We start from the raw sequence: 19,444 nt of genomic DNA, 5'->3' as shown, positions 1-19,444 counted from the left end.
TGAACAGTATAGGCGTACATACATATATATATATATGCATGCATACGGGCACCTTCCTGAAGTAAATATCTCCGCATGCGCATTGTGCACACTGCACATCCTCATTTTGTGTACTAATTATTTGTACTTATTTCTTGTACTATTTTTGTACATTCATTTAATGTATTCATAATTTATGCTCATTTTAGTTACCCACATGCCTATTTTTTTGGTGTCGCACGCGGGAATCCTTCGGTTGTTTTTTTCTCTAACACACAGGCACAGTTCCTATCCATTTTTTGCGTCTAAATGAGACATAGAGAAAGAGGAAAAAATTTTGCGTACCAGAAAATAGAATAATAAGTATTTTTTTTTTTTTTTAACTTTTTGGAAAGGCCCCGTTGGGCATAAACATAAATTTTTTAAACTTATGTGGATGAAAAAATGAATGTGTGAGAGAATGCACAGATATATACACATTTGAGGGGTCTAATATGTTTTATGCACTTATTTTCACATGCATGCATTCGCAAAATTTTAACTTCCTTTCAATGTTTAGCAAAACTCCTGATGCTAACCATGAACACATTTAGGGCAATTTAACAGTTACATAAAAAAAAATAGAAGAAGAAGATGCGTAATTTTCATCCTTATCCGCGGGAAAGCCATTTGTGGAGGACGTATCGGGAATACCAATAACATTCTCAAAATGCATAAAACGGTACATGTTTATACATTTGTATGTAGGATTGAAAGAGAAAAAAAAAAAAAAGAAAAAGGAAAATTCAATCAAATGTATACGCATATTGTTCATGCAGATGAAATATGTTTCTAATATGATCAGCACATAGTTACAAAAATGAAATTGTGTTCGAGGGCGTACAAATAGAAGAATCTTTTGCTTATAGTTTCTTTCCCCCCTTATTACTGATTCATTTCTTTTTCTTTTTTTTTTTTTCTTTGGATAACCCTATACGGTGGCATGCGAATGCACTTATTTTTTAATCCTAAATTATCGAATCGTCCGCATACATGTGCATGCATATTTATGTAACCGAATATGGCGTGCTTCCACTCGACCGTTTCGAAAAAAAATCCATATAAGGCCAACGAATTCTTAACACATTCTACTAATATAAAAGGGAAAGAAAACATTCCGAATGTCAAAGAGATAATTAAAAAACACGTTTCCGCTCTTTTCTGTTTTTTCTGGTTTTTCTTCCCTTTAAGGAACCTTTCTATCCCGCGTCTGGAGCATACGATCTTTTTTAAGTGTGAAAAAATGATTACATACACGCTTTGAAGAAAAAAAATTCACGTATGCATACATGTATGTACAAACAAGTGGACAAACGAATGTACAAGTTAATACGTGTAGAAGGGCCATTTCTTGAGCGACCTTCTTTAGAGTGCCCCTTCGTATAAGGCAATTTCAATACTTAAAAAACATACAGCGACATGTAAAAATGTAATGAAGTAAGAAGGTCAGTAGTTAAATAAGAATGTTTTGTTTTTTTCCTTTTTTCTTAAAATCTCCTAATGAAGAAGGGTCGGTAAAATGTTAAACGCTGGAACATATGAGTACAGTGCACACATATATTTATGCTTAAAAGAAAATAAAGTAAATGCACTTTTTCCTTCGTTCGTTCTAGCATTTCAATGTTGTGATAGGAACATATTTCGCAAATATCTCTTAACGTCTGCTAAGAAAAAAACATGTAATGAGTTGTTAATTTTTTTTTTTTTTTTTTTTTTTTTTTTTATGCGATACGGATATTTGAAGCATGCCTTCCATCATTCCTTTATGCTTTCAATCTAATAATTCTTTCATTTCATGAATTAGGCAACAGAACTATCTTAATTCAATGGTAAACTTGCCATCGAAATGAATTTCTTTTGTAAAATTGTGCGTAACCGTTAATACATATCGATCACTTTAACATAAGTCAAAGTAGAGGGGGCGCCACGAACGCGTTGTGGAAATAAATACTCACAGTGTAAATGAGCTCGATGGAAAAGAAATACTTTTTTTTTTTTTTTACTTTTCTATGCGTAAACATGTGTATATATATATTGCACTCAATTATAGGAAGCTACAATATACATTTTTTGTTTTTTCATTTTAACGGTCCCTCGATTTGTTAAGCAGTGTCATAGGTCCTTGGTGCACGTTAATACTCTTGTACATGCTCTCATGGTGAAATACACATTCGAAAACAGCATTATGTGTACTTTTGTTTGTCTCATTTTTCCCCTGTCACAAATGTTTTTTTATGTTCTACCGTATTCTTTCGTATTCCTTCGCAATGATCTTTTTTACATATTCGGGTTACTCTCCCTCTTGGCACTATCACATTTTTTATTTTATTTTATTTTTTTGGAGAATCGTTATGGAAACCTTTCCCCTTCGATGTATAACGAGAAAATTGGCTGAACCGATGGTTATACTTGCTGCACTCACCCGATCGAAAGCCTCACCTCGCTCGCATGTAACTGCATACAAACATGTATGTATGTATACACTTAATACAGGGATATAGGCACATACGCATTTATAAGAGCAAAATTTATATTTTCCCATTGTCATATGAGAGGCTACTTGATGAATATTAGAAGGACGCCAAAGCCAGTACGTTGATGGGAGAATAAGTCATTGTATGCACATCAGGTGTGCGCGAGCGAGAACGTGCATAGGGACAAGCAGGAAAAACGTGAACATAGCAGTGCATGTGTACTAACATAAACATCGCAAAGTAAACATGTAAAAAATAAACATGGCAGCATAAACGTAGTAAGCCGTGCTTAATATCATACGAAAAAAAAAAACGTAGTCCCTATAACTTATGCACGGCGAAATGCGTGCCACAATGTTATATAGATAATAGAGCATAGATCAAATCACATACATAGTTGGATATACGAACAGATGAAAAAGAAAAAACACATAAAAAAAAAAAAAAAATCGCTTGTAAAAAGTCATAAACATAACTGTACATGCATAAGAAAATGTGCAGAAGAAAACGCGGATAAAATAACAAGTACATGATAGCACCTATGAAATCGTACTTGTACAACTACATCTACGAATGGAAAAAAAAGAAAACAGTATAATGTCCAATATCAAAACAAATTAACTACAAAAGATTATTCATACAAATAGACCACTTCGCGAATAAATGTCGACATGAATTAAATTTTTTTTTTTTTCCTCTTGAGCATATTCTCCACTGAGTGTGTTCCTTCTCTAGAGACTGTACAAATAAATGATTTTTTTTTTTTTCTTTCCTAATGTATATACACATCCGTCATTTTTATTCTTGAGCATATGTACACTTGACTTTTCTGTGCAATTTATATTGCGTACAAATCAATGTCCTGATAAATATAAACTTTACATATAAATCCATCTTCACACATTTTTCTCGAATGAAGGGTGTTCAAATGAACACTTTTATTCGGCAAAAAAAAAAAAAAAAGGATAAATGCTTATGGGAACTGAGTTATTAATTCATATATATAAATGCTCTCGAATGAGAGCTAATGAAAGTATGCGTTTCTTTTTTTGTTATTGCCAAGTCTGAATATTTTGCTCATGTACTTGTAAAAAAAAAAAAATATATGTGCAAAAATGTGATTCTACGTAAGTGTATGCTTCTGCGACTGTTGTAAAATTTAAATATATGTACACACGTATATGCTTCTTTACACATGTGCACACAAGGATATTGACGTGTACCTCTGCATGTACGCCCTTATGTAATAATACGCCTACCCATGGTATTTGTGGCAGGAGCATCTTTCCAGTTGTGCATTTGTTTGCACATGCGTGTGGCAACATATGCACGTGCATACATAACCCCGGCATAACGTATGTATGGGGGTTTATAATTCTGGCACATGTATCAAGATAGAAGTATTATAAACAATACAACGGCGCGAGCAAACAAAAATGCACCTCTCTCTTTTTTTTTTTTTTCTTTCTGTTTTTGCGTATGCAGAAATGTTCCTATGGAAAAATAAGGCTTACATACTTATACATGCATTTATAGTTCGAAGCACCAACTGAAGAGAATAAAATATGCTCCTGCATGCCTCCCAAGTATAACGCTTAAGAATGCTACATAAGTGTGCAACATGCATATGCTACATAATTATGGTGCTTAACTATGCCATCGGATTTTTTGCCGATATGAACAGAAACGATTTTGTAACACTCCAGTGAGGTGCACGTTGCTTAAATTAAATCGCGCATTTCCGTCTTAAAAAAATATTCCGCATTCTTTTATTTTCATTGCGTAAATTCGCATGTAGGGTGTATGCAAAATGTACCTCTGTATTCTCTCTTCGTGTTCATTATCGCTTTATTTATTCCTCTTTCCTTCGAGGACTACACGTGCGTTCTATAAAAACAGCAATATTTATTTTAACTACATTTTCTTCTCAGTAATTGCCACCTTTATTTTTTTTCTCATTCAGTCGCCGCACCTCATTTTCAGTTACCTCTGTTTTGACATTGTTAAGAGTTGAGTAACCTTTCGTCCGCTTTTTTTTTTTTTTTTTTTTTTATGACAACACACCAAGTGGACTTCTAATTGTCAAATATCATTTTCTACTCTCCCCTTGGAGGAACAAAAAAGAAAAAAATACCATTTGTAAGTTAGCATTTTTAAGTTTGCTCTTCACAGTTTAAGCTTACAAATGCTAACTTGGGAAAATGAACCCTTCTTTTCTCATTTTTTTTTTTCGGGAGGAGGAAATTTACACCAAGATGTTATACTACCACTGCTTTATATTGCATGTTTTACATAAAGTAGGGGGTTAAAGAAGCATATACATACGCCTTCAATGTGTCCGTGTCATTGTATCCATGCAAGTATATACTAATGCATTTTTCGAGGTGCATATACGTGTTTGTGTACTAGGACGTACTCAAATGTGTGCATAATTCTGTTGCCATAAGGCCACATTAATCTGCGTTAAATTACTGTTATTCAGAGAACATTATCCATATGTGCATGTTCCTATAAGAAGGTACACATAATATAATGGGGCTAAGCGCGCGGTGTAAGCACTTTCGTCTATGCATAAATGAACAAGATGGAAAAAAACGTACATTCATATGTACGCATAGTACTTTTACGCCCCATAAACATATGTGCGCACTACATAAGGTTAACGAGTATTCTTACGCGCATACATGGCGCGCATGCTCATATTAATGGCACATGGAAAAATAGCGTACACACACTTAACACAATTGCGTGCAAGAAGGAAAGCAGGATGAAATACAGCATCATCACTAAAATAAACAAAAAAAATTACTTCATAGAGAGTAATTACTCTTATAAGGGAGGGTCAAAAAATGATCAATGTTTTTTTTTTTTTTTTTTTTTTCTTAAAGCACTCAGGGGTGCATAATAAATGCACATAATTAAATTCAAAGGAAGCACTTTCTTTTCCACGCGAGCATATGTACACAAAATGAATTCATATTATTTTATATATGTTTTTACAAATTTAATAAAAAAAAACTGTTCCTATTGAAAGAAAATTTTAATTCGAATGTGCAGCGATTATGCCACAGGCACACTGGTTCCGTTACTTCAATGTATGTGCATGCGGGCATAAAAATGTAGATATATCGGGGGAAAAACACAACCCTGGATAGGTGTATGTTCCGAGAAATACATCAATTAAGAAGTATTTTAGTGTACCCATTAGTGGGCATGGGTTGGAGTAGCATGCTCATTGGCATGTGCTGCGGATGCATACTACTTGGCAATATTTCGGGGACACATGCTTGCATGCGTTTTTTCATAAGCATATATCATAGCTTACTTGTGTATGCATAAATGCACAGGAATATCTATTAAAGAATATAAAAGCGCACTGCTGGATCCAGGAGCATACAAATGCACTGATGTATATGCACATCCAATGAAGTGCGCACATATATCCACCTTTAATATATAGTGCGCATACCTTTTTGCACTTCCAAAGAAAGTGGAGGCATACTGCTAAGTATCAATGCATGAGACACGCCCATTAGACCTCCCCCATAAAAATGCACCTACAGAAGTGCGCTTGTGGATGCTTATACCTAGGCATACAACGTCGGAATACGCTGTTGGAGTACGACGTAGGCGTACAACAGCAGACATTGCACATACGCGCATGTTCATTCCTCTAGAAATAGAAAAAAACGGAAAAAAAAAAAAAAAAAAAAGCGACACAAAAAGGTAAAAATACATATAACAGGAAAAATGAACAATTGTAAAAAAAGAAAACGAAGGAAATATATAAACGTGAAAAAAAAGTACGCCTTAATGTAACGGGAAGGGGGGGGGGGGGGGGGAAACAAATGGAACATGAATACATTTTGGCAATTATATCACGCATTCGCTTATGAGAAAAATGAAAAGCACACAAAATAAAATAACGAAAAAAAAATTATCTATAAATGAATAGCTGAGAAAAAGTAAAAAAAAAAAAAATTACAAGGAAAAAATCCAAAAAGAGAAGGCGTACTCTTCCATAATATAAAGAAAAAAAATTAAACAAATGTTGTAATGGATACTTCGCAAGAATGCCCATTCGCAAAATGGTACATTCAAACATATATATGTATATTTATTCTGTAGTTCTGATGTTTTACAAATTTAATTTGAAAAATCGAGGAAATTTCGATTGTGTGATTTATTTTATGTAATTTTTACCTTATTTTATTTTGCCATTTTTTTCCCCCCATCCCCCCGCGCATTTGTGTTTATTTTCCCATGCCTTTTTCCTTTTTTTTTTCTTTTTTTTAACGGAAAATGGACGGCGAAAAAGCAAGTACAAAATTGAACGTTGTTGGTTTAATATCGGGGGGAAAGGACAGCATACAAAATTTAATTTACTGTTCCAAATATGGTCATGACATTATTTTATTAGCTCACCTTATACCGTACGAGAATCAAAGTAAGCACACTTGCGTTCGCGCTTAGATACGTGCGTTGTTGTTGTTGTTGCTTGGTACATACGCCAGGCAATTTATCGATAGTTCGCACGCACTAATATTTTTTCTACATGTGGATGGATGTTACACACACAAATGCACACTCGTATTTGCGGGGGCATTCATTCCACGCACATATCTTTGTATACGTACGATTGTCCATTTGATATAAGTGCCTGGCCCGACGTGTAGGCCTTCCCCACCTTATGAGCGCTCGCCCTCGCATATATTAACACATGTGCACGCCACTTCACAGAGGGAGATACGAATGAACATGTGGCCATTCTGCTTTCAGACAGGGAGTAAGCACTATAAGATGCCCAAAAAAAAAATGTGCAACGTTTTTTTTTCCCTATGCTTGGTGGCTCATTTTTTGTGCTTGTATTTATAAGCGAACTCCCTCTTGTGATTTATGTTCTGTTATCTTTTAATGTACCGAATAAGAGCACTTTCTTTTTCTCTCAAATATTGGGTTGCATCCCATTTTTTATTATTAATAACATAGATGAGCATGTACGTTCTTTTGCTTTTTTAACTGTGCGTATTTTTCTCTTCTTATTCTTATGCGTTACTCTTTTGATAATGGCGCTTACATTGCTTATATATATATATTTTTTTCGTACACTTTTTTGTGACATTACTGCAATTTTTTTTTTTTAACTTCATTCGTTACTTTATTGTTGAAAAAAAAGAAAAAAAAAGGAAATGGAATTTAAAACGTTCCATCCTTTTTGCTTTATCGTCCTTTCCTTTTCCTCCCATTTTGCTTCCTTTCCATAGAACAAAATTTATTTAAACATTCCCTTACGCACAATCGCGCCTTCGTCGCAACGTTGCAAGACCTGCACGAACATGAAGGAGATATAAATACATTTTCTCTGACTTCCTTTTTTTTTTGTGTTTGTCTAACGTAACCTTTCGTAGATGAGACTGACAGTTTTATGTACCAAAGCGTTGGATTTGAACTTATTCCTGAAATTGCAAAGTGTATGGAAAAGCCCCTGATTCAGCATCGAATTCAAAGTACGCACGGAAATAACGAAATAAAAACGCATAAAAACAGAATAAGCGATTCTTCATAGGATTTTAACCTTAACCATGACGATGACGAATTCATTCATGTGCCTTCTCCCTTGGCATTCATTTCTGCTTATTTCTCACAATTTAAAGAATCGATTCCTTCTTCACAATTTTATGAAAAAAAAAAAAAAATTCAAATTTCCGAAATTATGTGATTTCGTAATTTTGCAAAAATTATAAAATATGGCTGTAAATATACCTCTTGGCATTTGTTCCATCAGGGAAGGCAATAAATGTGGGCTTGGACTATGAGTATAATTCTAATGATGAGGTCGAAGATTTGTATGAGCTTCTGCTCGAAGTTAAGGTATGGGCGAGAGGGTGGATGAATATTGTGCAACGTATACATGGCGCTGCTTTGGTGTGGGCGGCACAAGTGTATAAGAGGCGGTTCTCATTCGTTGTTCTCATGTACCCTTTTTCATACGTATAATCATGCACACAATTTTCTATATCCATGTGGATGGTTATTCCTTTTATTTATGATTTTATTTTTTAATTTTTTTTTTTCTCCTTGTAGACTAAGTACCCTCACGTAAATGCAGTATCATGCGGGGCGATTCAGTCAAATTATCAGAAAAAGCGCCTGGAGCACGTGTAATTAAATCGACTACCTTTTTACAGTGCTCGTTGAGAGCCTTCATACGCATCTTTTTGAACATTCCTTCGACAACTGCTTCTCTCTCTCACATCCATAAGCTGTGCAGTTTATTCCAATTTTTTTCCTATTTTTGCTCACTTATTTGTTTTGATCCATTTTTTCACTATTTTCACCTCATTTTTCGCTCTTTGCCTCCGCGCAGATGTGAAAGGTTAAATTTGCAAATTTTGGCATACTTGTGGGAAAGGGATCAGGTACAAAGGAATATTATCGAGTTGGAAGGATAAACAGTATGGTGTGCGTACAATCTTTCTGAAACTGTGCGCTTCGTATTTTGTCTCATTCATTTTGTTTGGCCTTGCTGTTTTTTTTTTTTCTGGCACCGCAGAAGGAACTGCTACAAAATATGATTGAAGGCGGACTGGATGCTATACTTGTGAAGGTCGCTGCTTACGGTAATGTCTAATGAGGGGAGGAAAGGAAAAAATTATTTTTTTGTATGCGCATACGATGCGTAGTGCGTGGCATGCGCGCAAATGTCATGAATGCGAATGCTAAAAGAGCCAAACATAATGGAAAGTAGATAAAGAAAAATAGGATAAAAAGGAAAAAAAAAATTGCAAAATGGAAAAAAAAAAAAAAAAAAAAAAAATAGAAAAAGAAAAAAAGAAACTGATAAGAGATAAATGTGGAGAGCCATTTAAAAACGATAATCGCTCTCGAAATAATTTTACCTTGTGCATTCGTTCGCCACCGTATTTTGCCCGTTCTCACCACCACGGGCGCTGACACTGACATTGTAACGTTATCGCCTATGCACCTACCCCACTGCCGCTGACACATTTTTTTTTTTTTTTCCACTACACACCTCCCTCCTCCTAAACGAACCAAGGCTTAACAAAGGAACACGTGGGAAAATCCATAAAGGATATGTACAGCTATCTGGAAATGATGAGTAACAAATATGGACTGAACATATGTGGTGAAGGTGGCGAATATGAAACGTGCACTTTGGATTGTTCCATTTATAAGCATAAAATTATAATAGAGGAGTATATAATAATTCAGCACACAGATGATTCGGTGTGCCCCGTTTTTTTATTTAAGCCTTTGAAGTGGAGACTTGAGAAAAAGAATCTCTAACATTTGCTATTATACTCTCCGGGCTTTCTGCTTATATATGTGTTAGTACATATAGGTATTTATCTATTTACCTATTTATGCATACCTCTTCGGTTATCTCCAAAAGGGGAAAACTGTTGACTCCTCACACGCATAGGTGTGGAGATTTTCTTACACACAAGCTCGACAGGCATCATTTGACACAAGGCGTGTACGCTCTGAAGGCGAGCACTTAAGCTTTTTCTTCATGTAGATATTTTTCCCGCTTTGCACACTACGTTTTTTTATCCTTGTTTACTCTTCCCCTTTCGCATTGGCTTCTTTTTTTCACAACTCCAATTCGTATTAAAACAATATTTTTAATTATGAATCTTTGCAAAGATTATTTGATAGTTTTTTAACAAAGGGAGAGGTGATCGAAAAAAAAATGTAACACTTACAACTTTACACATACCACAAGCGTATAACTCGCGCTGGGTGTTAAAAAAGAGGTTTTCTACAAAGGGGGGAAGTCCCCACATGAAAAAACTAAGATGGGCGTATACGTATGTTAACAGATGGTTGGTACGCAAGGGGAGAACGCGCTGACTCCCAGTACCAGTACACATATACGTACATATATATATATAAGCAAAAATGTACAAACGCATAAGAACTTTTATGGGTGATCACGTACGCGCAGACACCGAGTCTTGTCTGCGAATGGAGTCGCGTGCGACGGTGGCACTGCACAAATATCCATGTCACTTTCACCGTGCATCCATGGAATCGTCATGAAAACATTACACACGCATAAATGGGCGTACCTAATTAGTACATGTCGCCATCCGCATACACACATAGTCACAAGCATGTGTAGTGTTGGAAAGGATGGACGCCAAATAGTGTCCGCATGGGGCGAAAAAAAAGGGAAAAAAAAAAAAAAAAAAAAAAGAGAGAAGTAAATGGAAGGGAAGAATGCCATGGGCACGAAAAGCGCAACAGAAATCAAAGGAGATTATTTCCCGTAGCCCCGCGCCAGTCAATCAAAGGGGCAATTTATGCAAGCTGTAAATGTACAACTCCTGTGCATTCGGAGCGAGCATGTGTAACAGCTTTCTCTTTTCCAGTAGTTTACTAAACAGCTGAATATATGGTCTTATTGTGTAGATAGAATTGGCTTCTGAAATTTTGTTGATATGCTTGTTAATAACATTTTTTATGTCAGGAAAATTTTTTAAAAAATTGCTAGAACAGTTTCTAAGACATTTATTTTTTATATCTGTGAGTATATATTTTGTTGTGATTTTGGAAATCATGAGTTTGTTTTTTTCTTCGTCCATTTGGTTCACAGGATTCCTTGCGCTTGGATCTACTATTGGACTTCCCCCCTGAGAGCACTGCCTTATGCCCGTTTCACCCACCTTGGAATGTCCCTCATTGAGTATTTCATTTCCCATTTGATCACTTAATAAATAGCCATTTTGTATAATTCCCCTTTTGATATTTACACCGTTCCCATGATGGTAATTACCGTCTGCATAAAACTGGGCTCCGTATTGATTGTTACATGCGAAATTTCCACTGCAACCGTACTGTTCAGGCTCCTTAGGGGGGTCGTTGTTGATGGAAGTGCATTGATCCTCTAGTGCATCTTGCCGGTCACTCCGGAAGCAATTCCTACCGTTGCTACTCACGTGATGGTCGCTGTTATGGTTGCCTGGTAGGTGGTTGTTAGTTGGGTGATGGTTGTGGTTGCTACGGTTGCTACTGCTATGGTTGGTTCCGTTATTGCTACCATTGTTATTGCTACCATTGTTATTGCTACCATTGTTATTGCTCGCTGGGAGAAAGTGCCTCCCCTGCGTGGCCATGCGGTTGAGTTGGAGCCCACCATCATCCACGCCAATGCCATTCACGCCATTACCATTCACGATGGCTCTACTGTTATTTCCATCTCCACATAGCTGGCCTTCCCTCCTTTTATATGGGTTCAGCGCATCATTCACATTGTGGTTATTACGCACAACATTGCTGATGTCCATTCCTCCGCCTTGATTGTTACTAATAGTTGTGCCAAACTGGATAGTGCCACCCCTAAGAAATTTTTCACCGCCCGAAAACCTTGATGCCCCCTCATTACTGAAATTATTTTCAAGCATCTGGGTGGTCCTATTAAAGTAGGGTGCCTCCTCCTTTACGTGCCGACCACCACAATTCTTATCACCCTTGTTTGAATCACTACCATTTTGCAAACCCCCACAACTCAGTAAAATATTGCCGTCTTTCACCTTGGGGTAGTTTTGCACCATGGGAGTTGACGCAGTCATTCGAGGGGAATCACTGCGGAAACTATTATGGTTGCCATCAATTCGGGAGTTATTATTTTTCGAGTAAGGACCAGTACCATTATTAGCATATTCACGAGGGGGTATTATTTTCCCTGCGTATGTAATCCCCGCATTCGTAAAAGTAGGATTCGTCTTTCGCGTATCCCCACCAGGAACACCTTCACTAGTATCACCAGCACCCCTTCCACTCCGTAGGAACAAATTGTGATCGTCTTTACCTTCCACAGTTTCCTTGTTGGAAATGCTCCCACTGTTCGAAAATGAGTTTTTCCCCGAAGAGGCATCATTCTTAAATTCTCCATAGTAGACATCATTGGAACCTTCTTTGGTGGCTTCCCCTTGATTTCTCCCCATCTGTGCATGCAGATTATTATTAATCACCTGTATGTAGAATTTGCTATTAATGAGGCTACAGTAATAGTTGTTGTTTTTTATTCGATCATTACTCAGTTGATTATTAATAAGCTTATTATACAATTGATTGTTTATTAGTTTGTTGTAAAGCTGTGTGTTTATTAGATAATCTTTCTTTGCACTTGATTTCTCCACCTTTTCGTTCTTCCCTTGTTCTATGTGCATCCCACTGTTTTTGCTTTGTTGAGTCGTCCTGCTAGTAATTACGCCTTGCCCCTGTTCCGCCTCTTCAGCATTTTGTGCACTTGCACTGCCATTCATACTACCATTCATACTACCATTCATGCTACCATTCAAGGTGCTACTCAAAGTGCTACTCAGGGTACTACTCATCGTACTACTCAACGTGTCGGTCAAATAGTCATTCGAGATGTTGTTCATATTTCCGCTAACGCCATCACCAGAACTGTTCGTTCCATGATTCCCTTGTTTCTTCAAAAAATGCGGCACGCACATTTTGCCGCTATTAGTATATACATCGCCTGCTTCACCCTGAACTGTGCATTTAGCGGTTAAGTCGTTTTCTCTCAGCATTTGCTCCTGGTCCTTGGAGCCCTGCACTTTCTGCGGATAAATTACGCCCTGATGGCTCTGCTGCATGGGGGAGAAACCTGGGTTTCGCGTTTCCGGGCTATGCAGGTGTTGGGTCCGGCCTCTCCTCTGTGAGGCAATGCTCGCATGGTCATTGCTACAGAGACCACTACCGGGATGATCGCTACTCATGGGAGGACTACATTGATGACCGATATTTTGAAAATCCTTAATCAGATTAGCTCTACCTATCCGGCCATTATCTCCATCAACTTTCTGGGCACCAACTCCTTTCGTGACTGATTCTTCGCTCTCATTTTTGAGGGGTTCCCTGGGGAAATCCATCCCTTGGCAAGTCTTTGTCCTCCCCTTGTTTTTCTTCCTAATCGAATAGCTCTTCCTACTTGGTTTTCTATCAGATAGTATTCCCGTAAGTTGTATATCTTGGCCAGAAGGATGTATCTCGCCTCCACAACTTTCGCCCCCTTTGGATTGGATCCCAGGTTGAGCTGAGGATTCGGTACCCGCCTTATAAGCAAACACCTGATCCGTGGGAATATACTTGGTGTTTTGTTTTCGACACTTAATGGCTAGTAACCTCGCATTATCGAAACCGTACCTTTTTACAGAAAAATATTTATGTATGGTTTTACAATTTGATCTCCAGTGGGAGACCCACAGTTTTTGTTTTTTGTCATAACTCACACCTGTGATTTTGGGAAGATGCTTTACCTTCTCGTGTAGTTCCTCCTCGTTATCCTCCCGTTCGTGCTCTTCTCCCTTCCCCTTTTTCTGCACGCCCTTGGTACTATCGGTAGGGGTGGTGCAGTTGGACGCGATATTCGGTGCGGTGATCGCAGTGGTACTGGCAGAGCTCTTCGTAGCGACTCTTGTAGAAGCCTTCCTCGAGCTAGTGCTCCGTCTTTCCTTCTGTGCCCTCCTATTTGTATTATTCCCCTTTGAGGACCTCCCGGTACCTGCTGTCTTTCCATCATTTCCAATGCAACTACTAACTTCATGGATGAAATTGTTAACAGCTACGTTCTGCACATATCCCTTCCCCATAGCACGCGTAGGTTCATTCTCCCTGTAAAATGGGTTCACATTGGTGCTTATTGTATGTGCATTTATGAAGGAACTGGCTACTCCATTCCCATTCGCATTGTTAATCTTACAGTTGGATTCGACTTGACCGTTAAATAATTTTACTACATTTTTATTTACGGGATTATCGCTGTGCAAATTTCTATCACTTCCTTGGAAGGTATTCATGACGGTGCCATTTGTACATATGGCCCCTTCCGAATGGATATTTCTATTGCAAATCCTTAAGGTGGTCCCCTTTTGTGCGTTTTCGGGACATCCAAAAGGTGTAGTAGTTCCACGCATTTCTTTGTTAACCAAGATAGTACCTCCACATTGGTTCATACTCCTCATGTGTTCTCCATCTCTTGCCTCCTGCGGAATGCTTTTTGAGTTCAAATCGTTATTCTGAGATTCCCATCCCTGTGTTTTGTCCTTGCGAGGATTCCTTTGGGTCTGGCAGGGAGAGTTCACCATGTTAACGCTACTCATGTCATTCACATCCCTGATACCCCTCGCTATAGACACACACCCAGCACCATTAATGCCATTCACACTGTGCCCTTTAGAGTTATCCTCCGTGTTATTTGCACGCCTCTCCGAAGTTGCACACTTCGGTGCAAGGGAACCGTAGCCGCCTTGAAAGGAATTTAATTTCTCAGAAAAGTTACCCTCGCTAGCGTGGAGCACAACATTATTATTATTATCGCTGTTTCCGTTATTACCCACTACATCTCCACACATAGCAGGGTTGCAAATAGTATCGCCTATTTTATTGCTCCCGTTAGATGCGTTCTGTATGCTTGACGCGTTAGATGTGCACACAACGCCATTGTTACCGTGAGGCAATTCTACGGAACGATTATTAATAAGAACGTAGTTGCTACATTCGTGTGGAACATTGGGGGCACTGGGCATATTGACTTCGCCATCAGTGTTACCATCGCTCCTTCTGATGAACCTCTGATCGTGAGTAGGGAAACGGATATTATAAACCCCACTGACGTATGCACTAATATTACCTATGCTTCCTCCGTTGTTATTGCAGCCACAACTACGATCACACTGCACAACGACGTCGTTTTGTGTTCGCATTTTTTTTTCTTCGTTGGTATTGCTATTGATGATAACGGAGCCACTAGTACTATTACCATTACGATCACTCTTACCACTAGCGTTGCTATTGGCGTTACCATTACCATTAGCATTACCGTTAGCGTTAGCGTTACTGTTACCATCAGCATTAGCATTAGCATTAGCGTTAGCGTTAGCGTTAGCGTTACTGTTACCATAAGTTAACATGTCTCTTGCATCTGAAGACCATCCTCCACAGGCAAACAACTCACTACCAACACAATTTATGTAACTCTGATAATCTTTAATCACATTCCTTTTATTGTCAAACCGTCCTTGTAATGTAACGTTCATCATAGGTGTGTTTGAATCTCCATTTACGGTACCATAATCGTTTGCCAATTCTCCGGAGGTACCTATCCTACGGAACGTACTTACTTGGCTGGAAATAACATTCACGTAAGCACATTCGTCTGATACACCCATAGGCCCCCCTTCCTGTAAATCCCTAGCACCCAGCTGCTCCTCCTCCTGTGGGTGCCCACTACTATTGCTGCTACCCACAGTGCTAGTACTACTACTGCTGATGACTTTGCCCTTCCCATGACTCAATTTTTCCCCATCTGCTTTACTCACATACAGGAAGGAATTCTCAATTTTTTTTTTTTTCTCTAAATTTTCGCACTCATGAGTAAAACTTTTATGATATTTTTCCTCACACCTATCAGCATAATTGTCAATCATAATTTTCTTCAGGCTATTTTGTTTATTACTATTGTGCCCCTCGTGTAATATAGTATAGCTCAACGGATAGGTGGAATTTTTTTTTTTTTTTTCTTTACCCTTCACCTGACTTCCTGCACTATGTTCTGTTAGCCCGCATTTCATAGCGTTCCTCCCACTGCCAATTGTTTGGCTCTTCGCGATATGCGGCGCACTTTTGTAAGCAAACAAAATATCTAATAATTTTTTTTTTTTTTTTCCTTCTTCAGCGGCCAACTGCGCTTCGAGCGCCTTCCGGGGGAAATAGGATCCGCACGACGTAAGCGATATGAACGAATCACACATTTTTTTCATTTTGTGCTTTTCACTCTTCTTACAATTCATACTAACGCATGTATCATCCGCAGAGTGGTCAGCACTTTTCTCCATTGACATCCCCATGGATGATATCTTCGTCGTAGTAGCCAATTGGTCATTTCGCATTTTCGATTGACTCTTTATTCCCCTGCCACCGCTTTCACCACCCTCCATTTGTGCACTAGGGTAGAATGTATCCACCGCTACATTCTCCTTATTATTTGTTACACCTTTCCCCTTACCATTTTGTTGGCACATTTCTGTGTGCCTGTTTCTTCTTTCCAATTCTTCCTTCCGGAGACGCCCATCAGAGTTACCCATACTGCAGTAATTCCGATAAGTTGGCCTTTTCAATGTCTGTCTCTGTTTGGTCGAACTGTCCACCACTATTGCACACTTTTTCTCCGTGTTTCCCCCTTCGGCGCACCTTGATACGCTACTTTTGCATGCACCTTCCATGTTATAATTAGTGCTCATATTGACGAGTTCATTCCACTGGTTCGTATTGATCTGGTTTCCGCAAATCTGCTTTGTGCTAATTTGGCTGCTCGTGCAACTCGCCTGTGGAATGCATGTTGATTTGCCGCACTGTCTGTTGGCGCAGGTGACCGTACCACTAACACTAGCATTAATATCGCCACTGTTCACGTGCATTTCACCCGAAGGACCATTTAAATTATAATTTAAACTTATTTTTTTATTAACCGTACATGCACTCACCATATGAATGTTATTTGTCTGCTTGGGTGGATCGCCTGTTACGTGGTCGATACCTATACCTATACTCCTATCAGTATCGATAGCCAAATGACATGATTTACTTGCACTCCCATTTCCCCCCATTTGGTTAAGGGGAATGAGTTCTACGCAGCTACGGAGGATATCACTACCCTGTTTATCGTACCTACTTGGAACAGGCATTTGTTCCTTTTGACAACTTTGGCTGAGACGGTATGTATTGATTACCGGTGCAGAAATGTTACCATGGCTGTCATCGACGTTGCAAATACGTTGCTTTAAACTAATGTTTTGATTAAAACTTTGGCCCTGCTTTCCTTCCACATGCTGATTCTCAAGTTTAATGACATTCTTATGGGTGTCCCTTCTCGTAATGCCATTTCTACCTGCATGATTAAATTCCATTTGATCCAATAGCGCCGCTTTCCCTGAGGTAGGCATATTTGAATATTTCATCAAAAATGGGGTACCCTTCATTTTAGCCTCACTCTCTACCTTTCCATGTTCATATGTGGCATTCGAATCTACGTGGTTCTTATTAAATTGGATGAAGCGGCAGGACGATTTGCAGAAGTTGTTGTTAAAAAGACTGACTCGAGCTGCAGTGATGTCTCCTCCTTCACCGCTTCTAGGGCTGCAGTATATGTTGTTGTCTGAAATGGATACATCGTTTGGGGGGTTCTCTTGATAGGTACGAAATATTTCATACCTCTCCGCAAGTTGCCACGTTTTACTGATATCGGTTGGGTTCCTCTGGACAAAATTATTTTTTTCATTCCCCATTCCATAGATGTTACTCACGTGAAAATTATCCCCATTGTCATTTGCCCTGATTCGATTTACATTTTGAAAATTGGCATTCATATGGTGATCTCCCAGATTAGTGGCTATGCTGATTGGGTCAATTTTTTTATTCTCCCGTCCGCAAAGCATATCTTGGCTCTCATTCAACACGCACTGATTGATTATACTCACACTCTCCATAAAATTATTACTAACTACCTTGCTGCTATTGCAGTGGTTACTGATTGCGGCATTGCTAATTGTGTTATTGCTAATTGTGTTATTGCTAATTGTGTTATTGCTAATTATGTTGTTGGTAATTATGTTGTTGATTATGTGGTTGTTAATTACATTGTTGTTAATAATGTTATTGCTAATTATGTTATTGTTTATTACGTTATTGTTAATTACGTTATTGTTAATTACGTTATTGTACGTTATGTTTTTTCTAAGTAAATCCTTCATTTCGTTGCATTCATACTTTGTGGAAGAACATTTACCTGACGCGTTCAGGTGATTTAGTGAAGAAGACAGTTCATTATCCACACTGGAACAACTTGTACAAGAGAGTAAATCCACATTTCGAATACTGTTCCGATGTGTATCATAATCAACATTCTCAGCCAAGTAGGTATCATTTGTTCTCTTCCCATCATGGTAATTCTTCCTTTCTTCTGTTCTACTCTTCCCATAAATAACTTCCCTACACGACTTGTTGCCACCTAAGCAGAGTGAACTAAAATTATCCGATGTGTCCTTTGCTTCATTAGAGTACATTTGTTCCGTTTGGTAGACTCCATTTGAGGGAACAATAGAGGAGTAGTTCTGAGCGTTTTCAAATGTGTTAAGTACACAATTTTGCGTAAAAATATTATCTTGAATTTCTTTATTGCCATAACTTCTCACATCATGAAGCATGAGGTGCCTCCTCCCTTGGTTCGAACTAATGTGGTAATTTCGATTATCCTGTGTAATTCCATTTGGACGGTTATCTAGAGTTGTAGAACTTTCACCTGTTGAGTGGTTCATAAAAGTGGCCATGCCACAGCTGCTACTTCCATGGAAAGTAAAATTGGTGTGGCTACTATCCGTTGTAGCATTCACTATGTTCATGTTTTTTTTTTTCTTACAATGTGTAAAGTACTCCACCTGATTGGTGTATGTATCTTTATACACTTCGTACTTTGCACAAGCGCCACTCTTCTCAGATTCGTTTATTTCATTGATCTCCTGGGTCATCCTATTTTGAGAATGCACATATGGGCGCTTGTTTCGGTTTGCCTCCGACTTGTTGTGCACCCGGTTGTGGTAAATCTCGCCCGGTGCGTCCAGCATGTGGTTCGCACTGGGCCCGTCGAGCCCGTTAGGGGTATATGACGTATTACAGCCACTTGAGCCACCTGACCAGTTTTGTCCGTTGGACCCGTTTCGTACACTCCCGCCGCGCAATACATTGCAGATGTTACTATACATTTGCACGTTTCTATCGCTGCAGTATTGGTAATTATTCTTCACGCTGTGCTCATTGTACTTGTTATTCGCCTCTTCATTCTGTGTGCAAATCAATTTTCTCTGTTTTATCGATACCTGACAGTTGGAGCTCATCCTTTCGCAACTGTATGGTGTGTTCAT

General features: G+C 38.5%; 2 protein-coding genes across 2 annotated transcripts; one reads left to right on the top strand and one right to left on the bottom strand.

The window, feature by feature from the left end:
• Positions 1-6,794: 6,794 nt before the first annotated feature.
• On the top strand, positions 6,795-9,800 carry PKNH_1441600 (diphthine--ammonia ligase, putative; the record flags this gene model as incomplete). Its single annotated transcript, XM_002262258.1, has 7 exons — positions 6,795-6,939; positions 7,901-7,999; positions 8,278-8,363; positions 8,577-8,653; positions 8,860-8,911; positions 9,046-9,112; positions 9,550-9,800. The coding sequence occupies 7 exons, from the start codon at positions 6,795-6,797 to the stop codon at positions 9,798-9,800; spliced, it is 777 nt and encodes a 258-aa protein (XP_002262294.1).
• A 1,004-nt stretch (positions 9,801-10,804) lies between these two features.
• On the bottom strand, positions 10,805-19,444 carry PKNH_1441500 (AP2 domain transcription factor, putative; the record flags this gene model as incomplete). Its single annotated transcript, XM_002262257.1, has 1 exon — positions 10,805-19,444. One exon carries the CDS (start codon positions 19,442-19,444, stop codon positions 10,805-10,807), a length of 8,640 nt encoding a protein of 2,879 aa, XP_002262293.1.

This window comes from Plasmodium knowlesi (genome assembly GCF_000006355.2).
Source record: "Plasmodium knowlesi strain H genome assembly, chromosome: 14".
NCBI classification, from domain to species: domain Eukaryota; phylum Apicomplexa; class Aconoidasida; order Haemosporida; family Plasmodiidae; genus Plasmodium; species Plasmodium knowlesi.
This window is presented reverse-complemented; position numbering and strand designations above follow the sequence as displayed.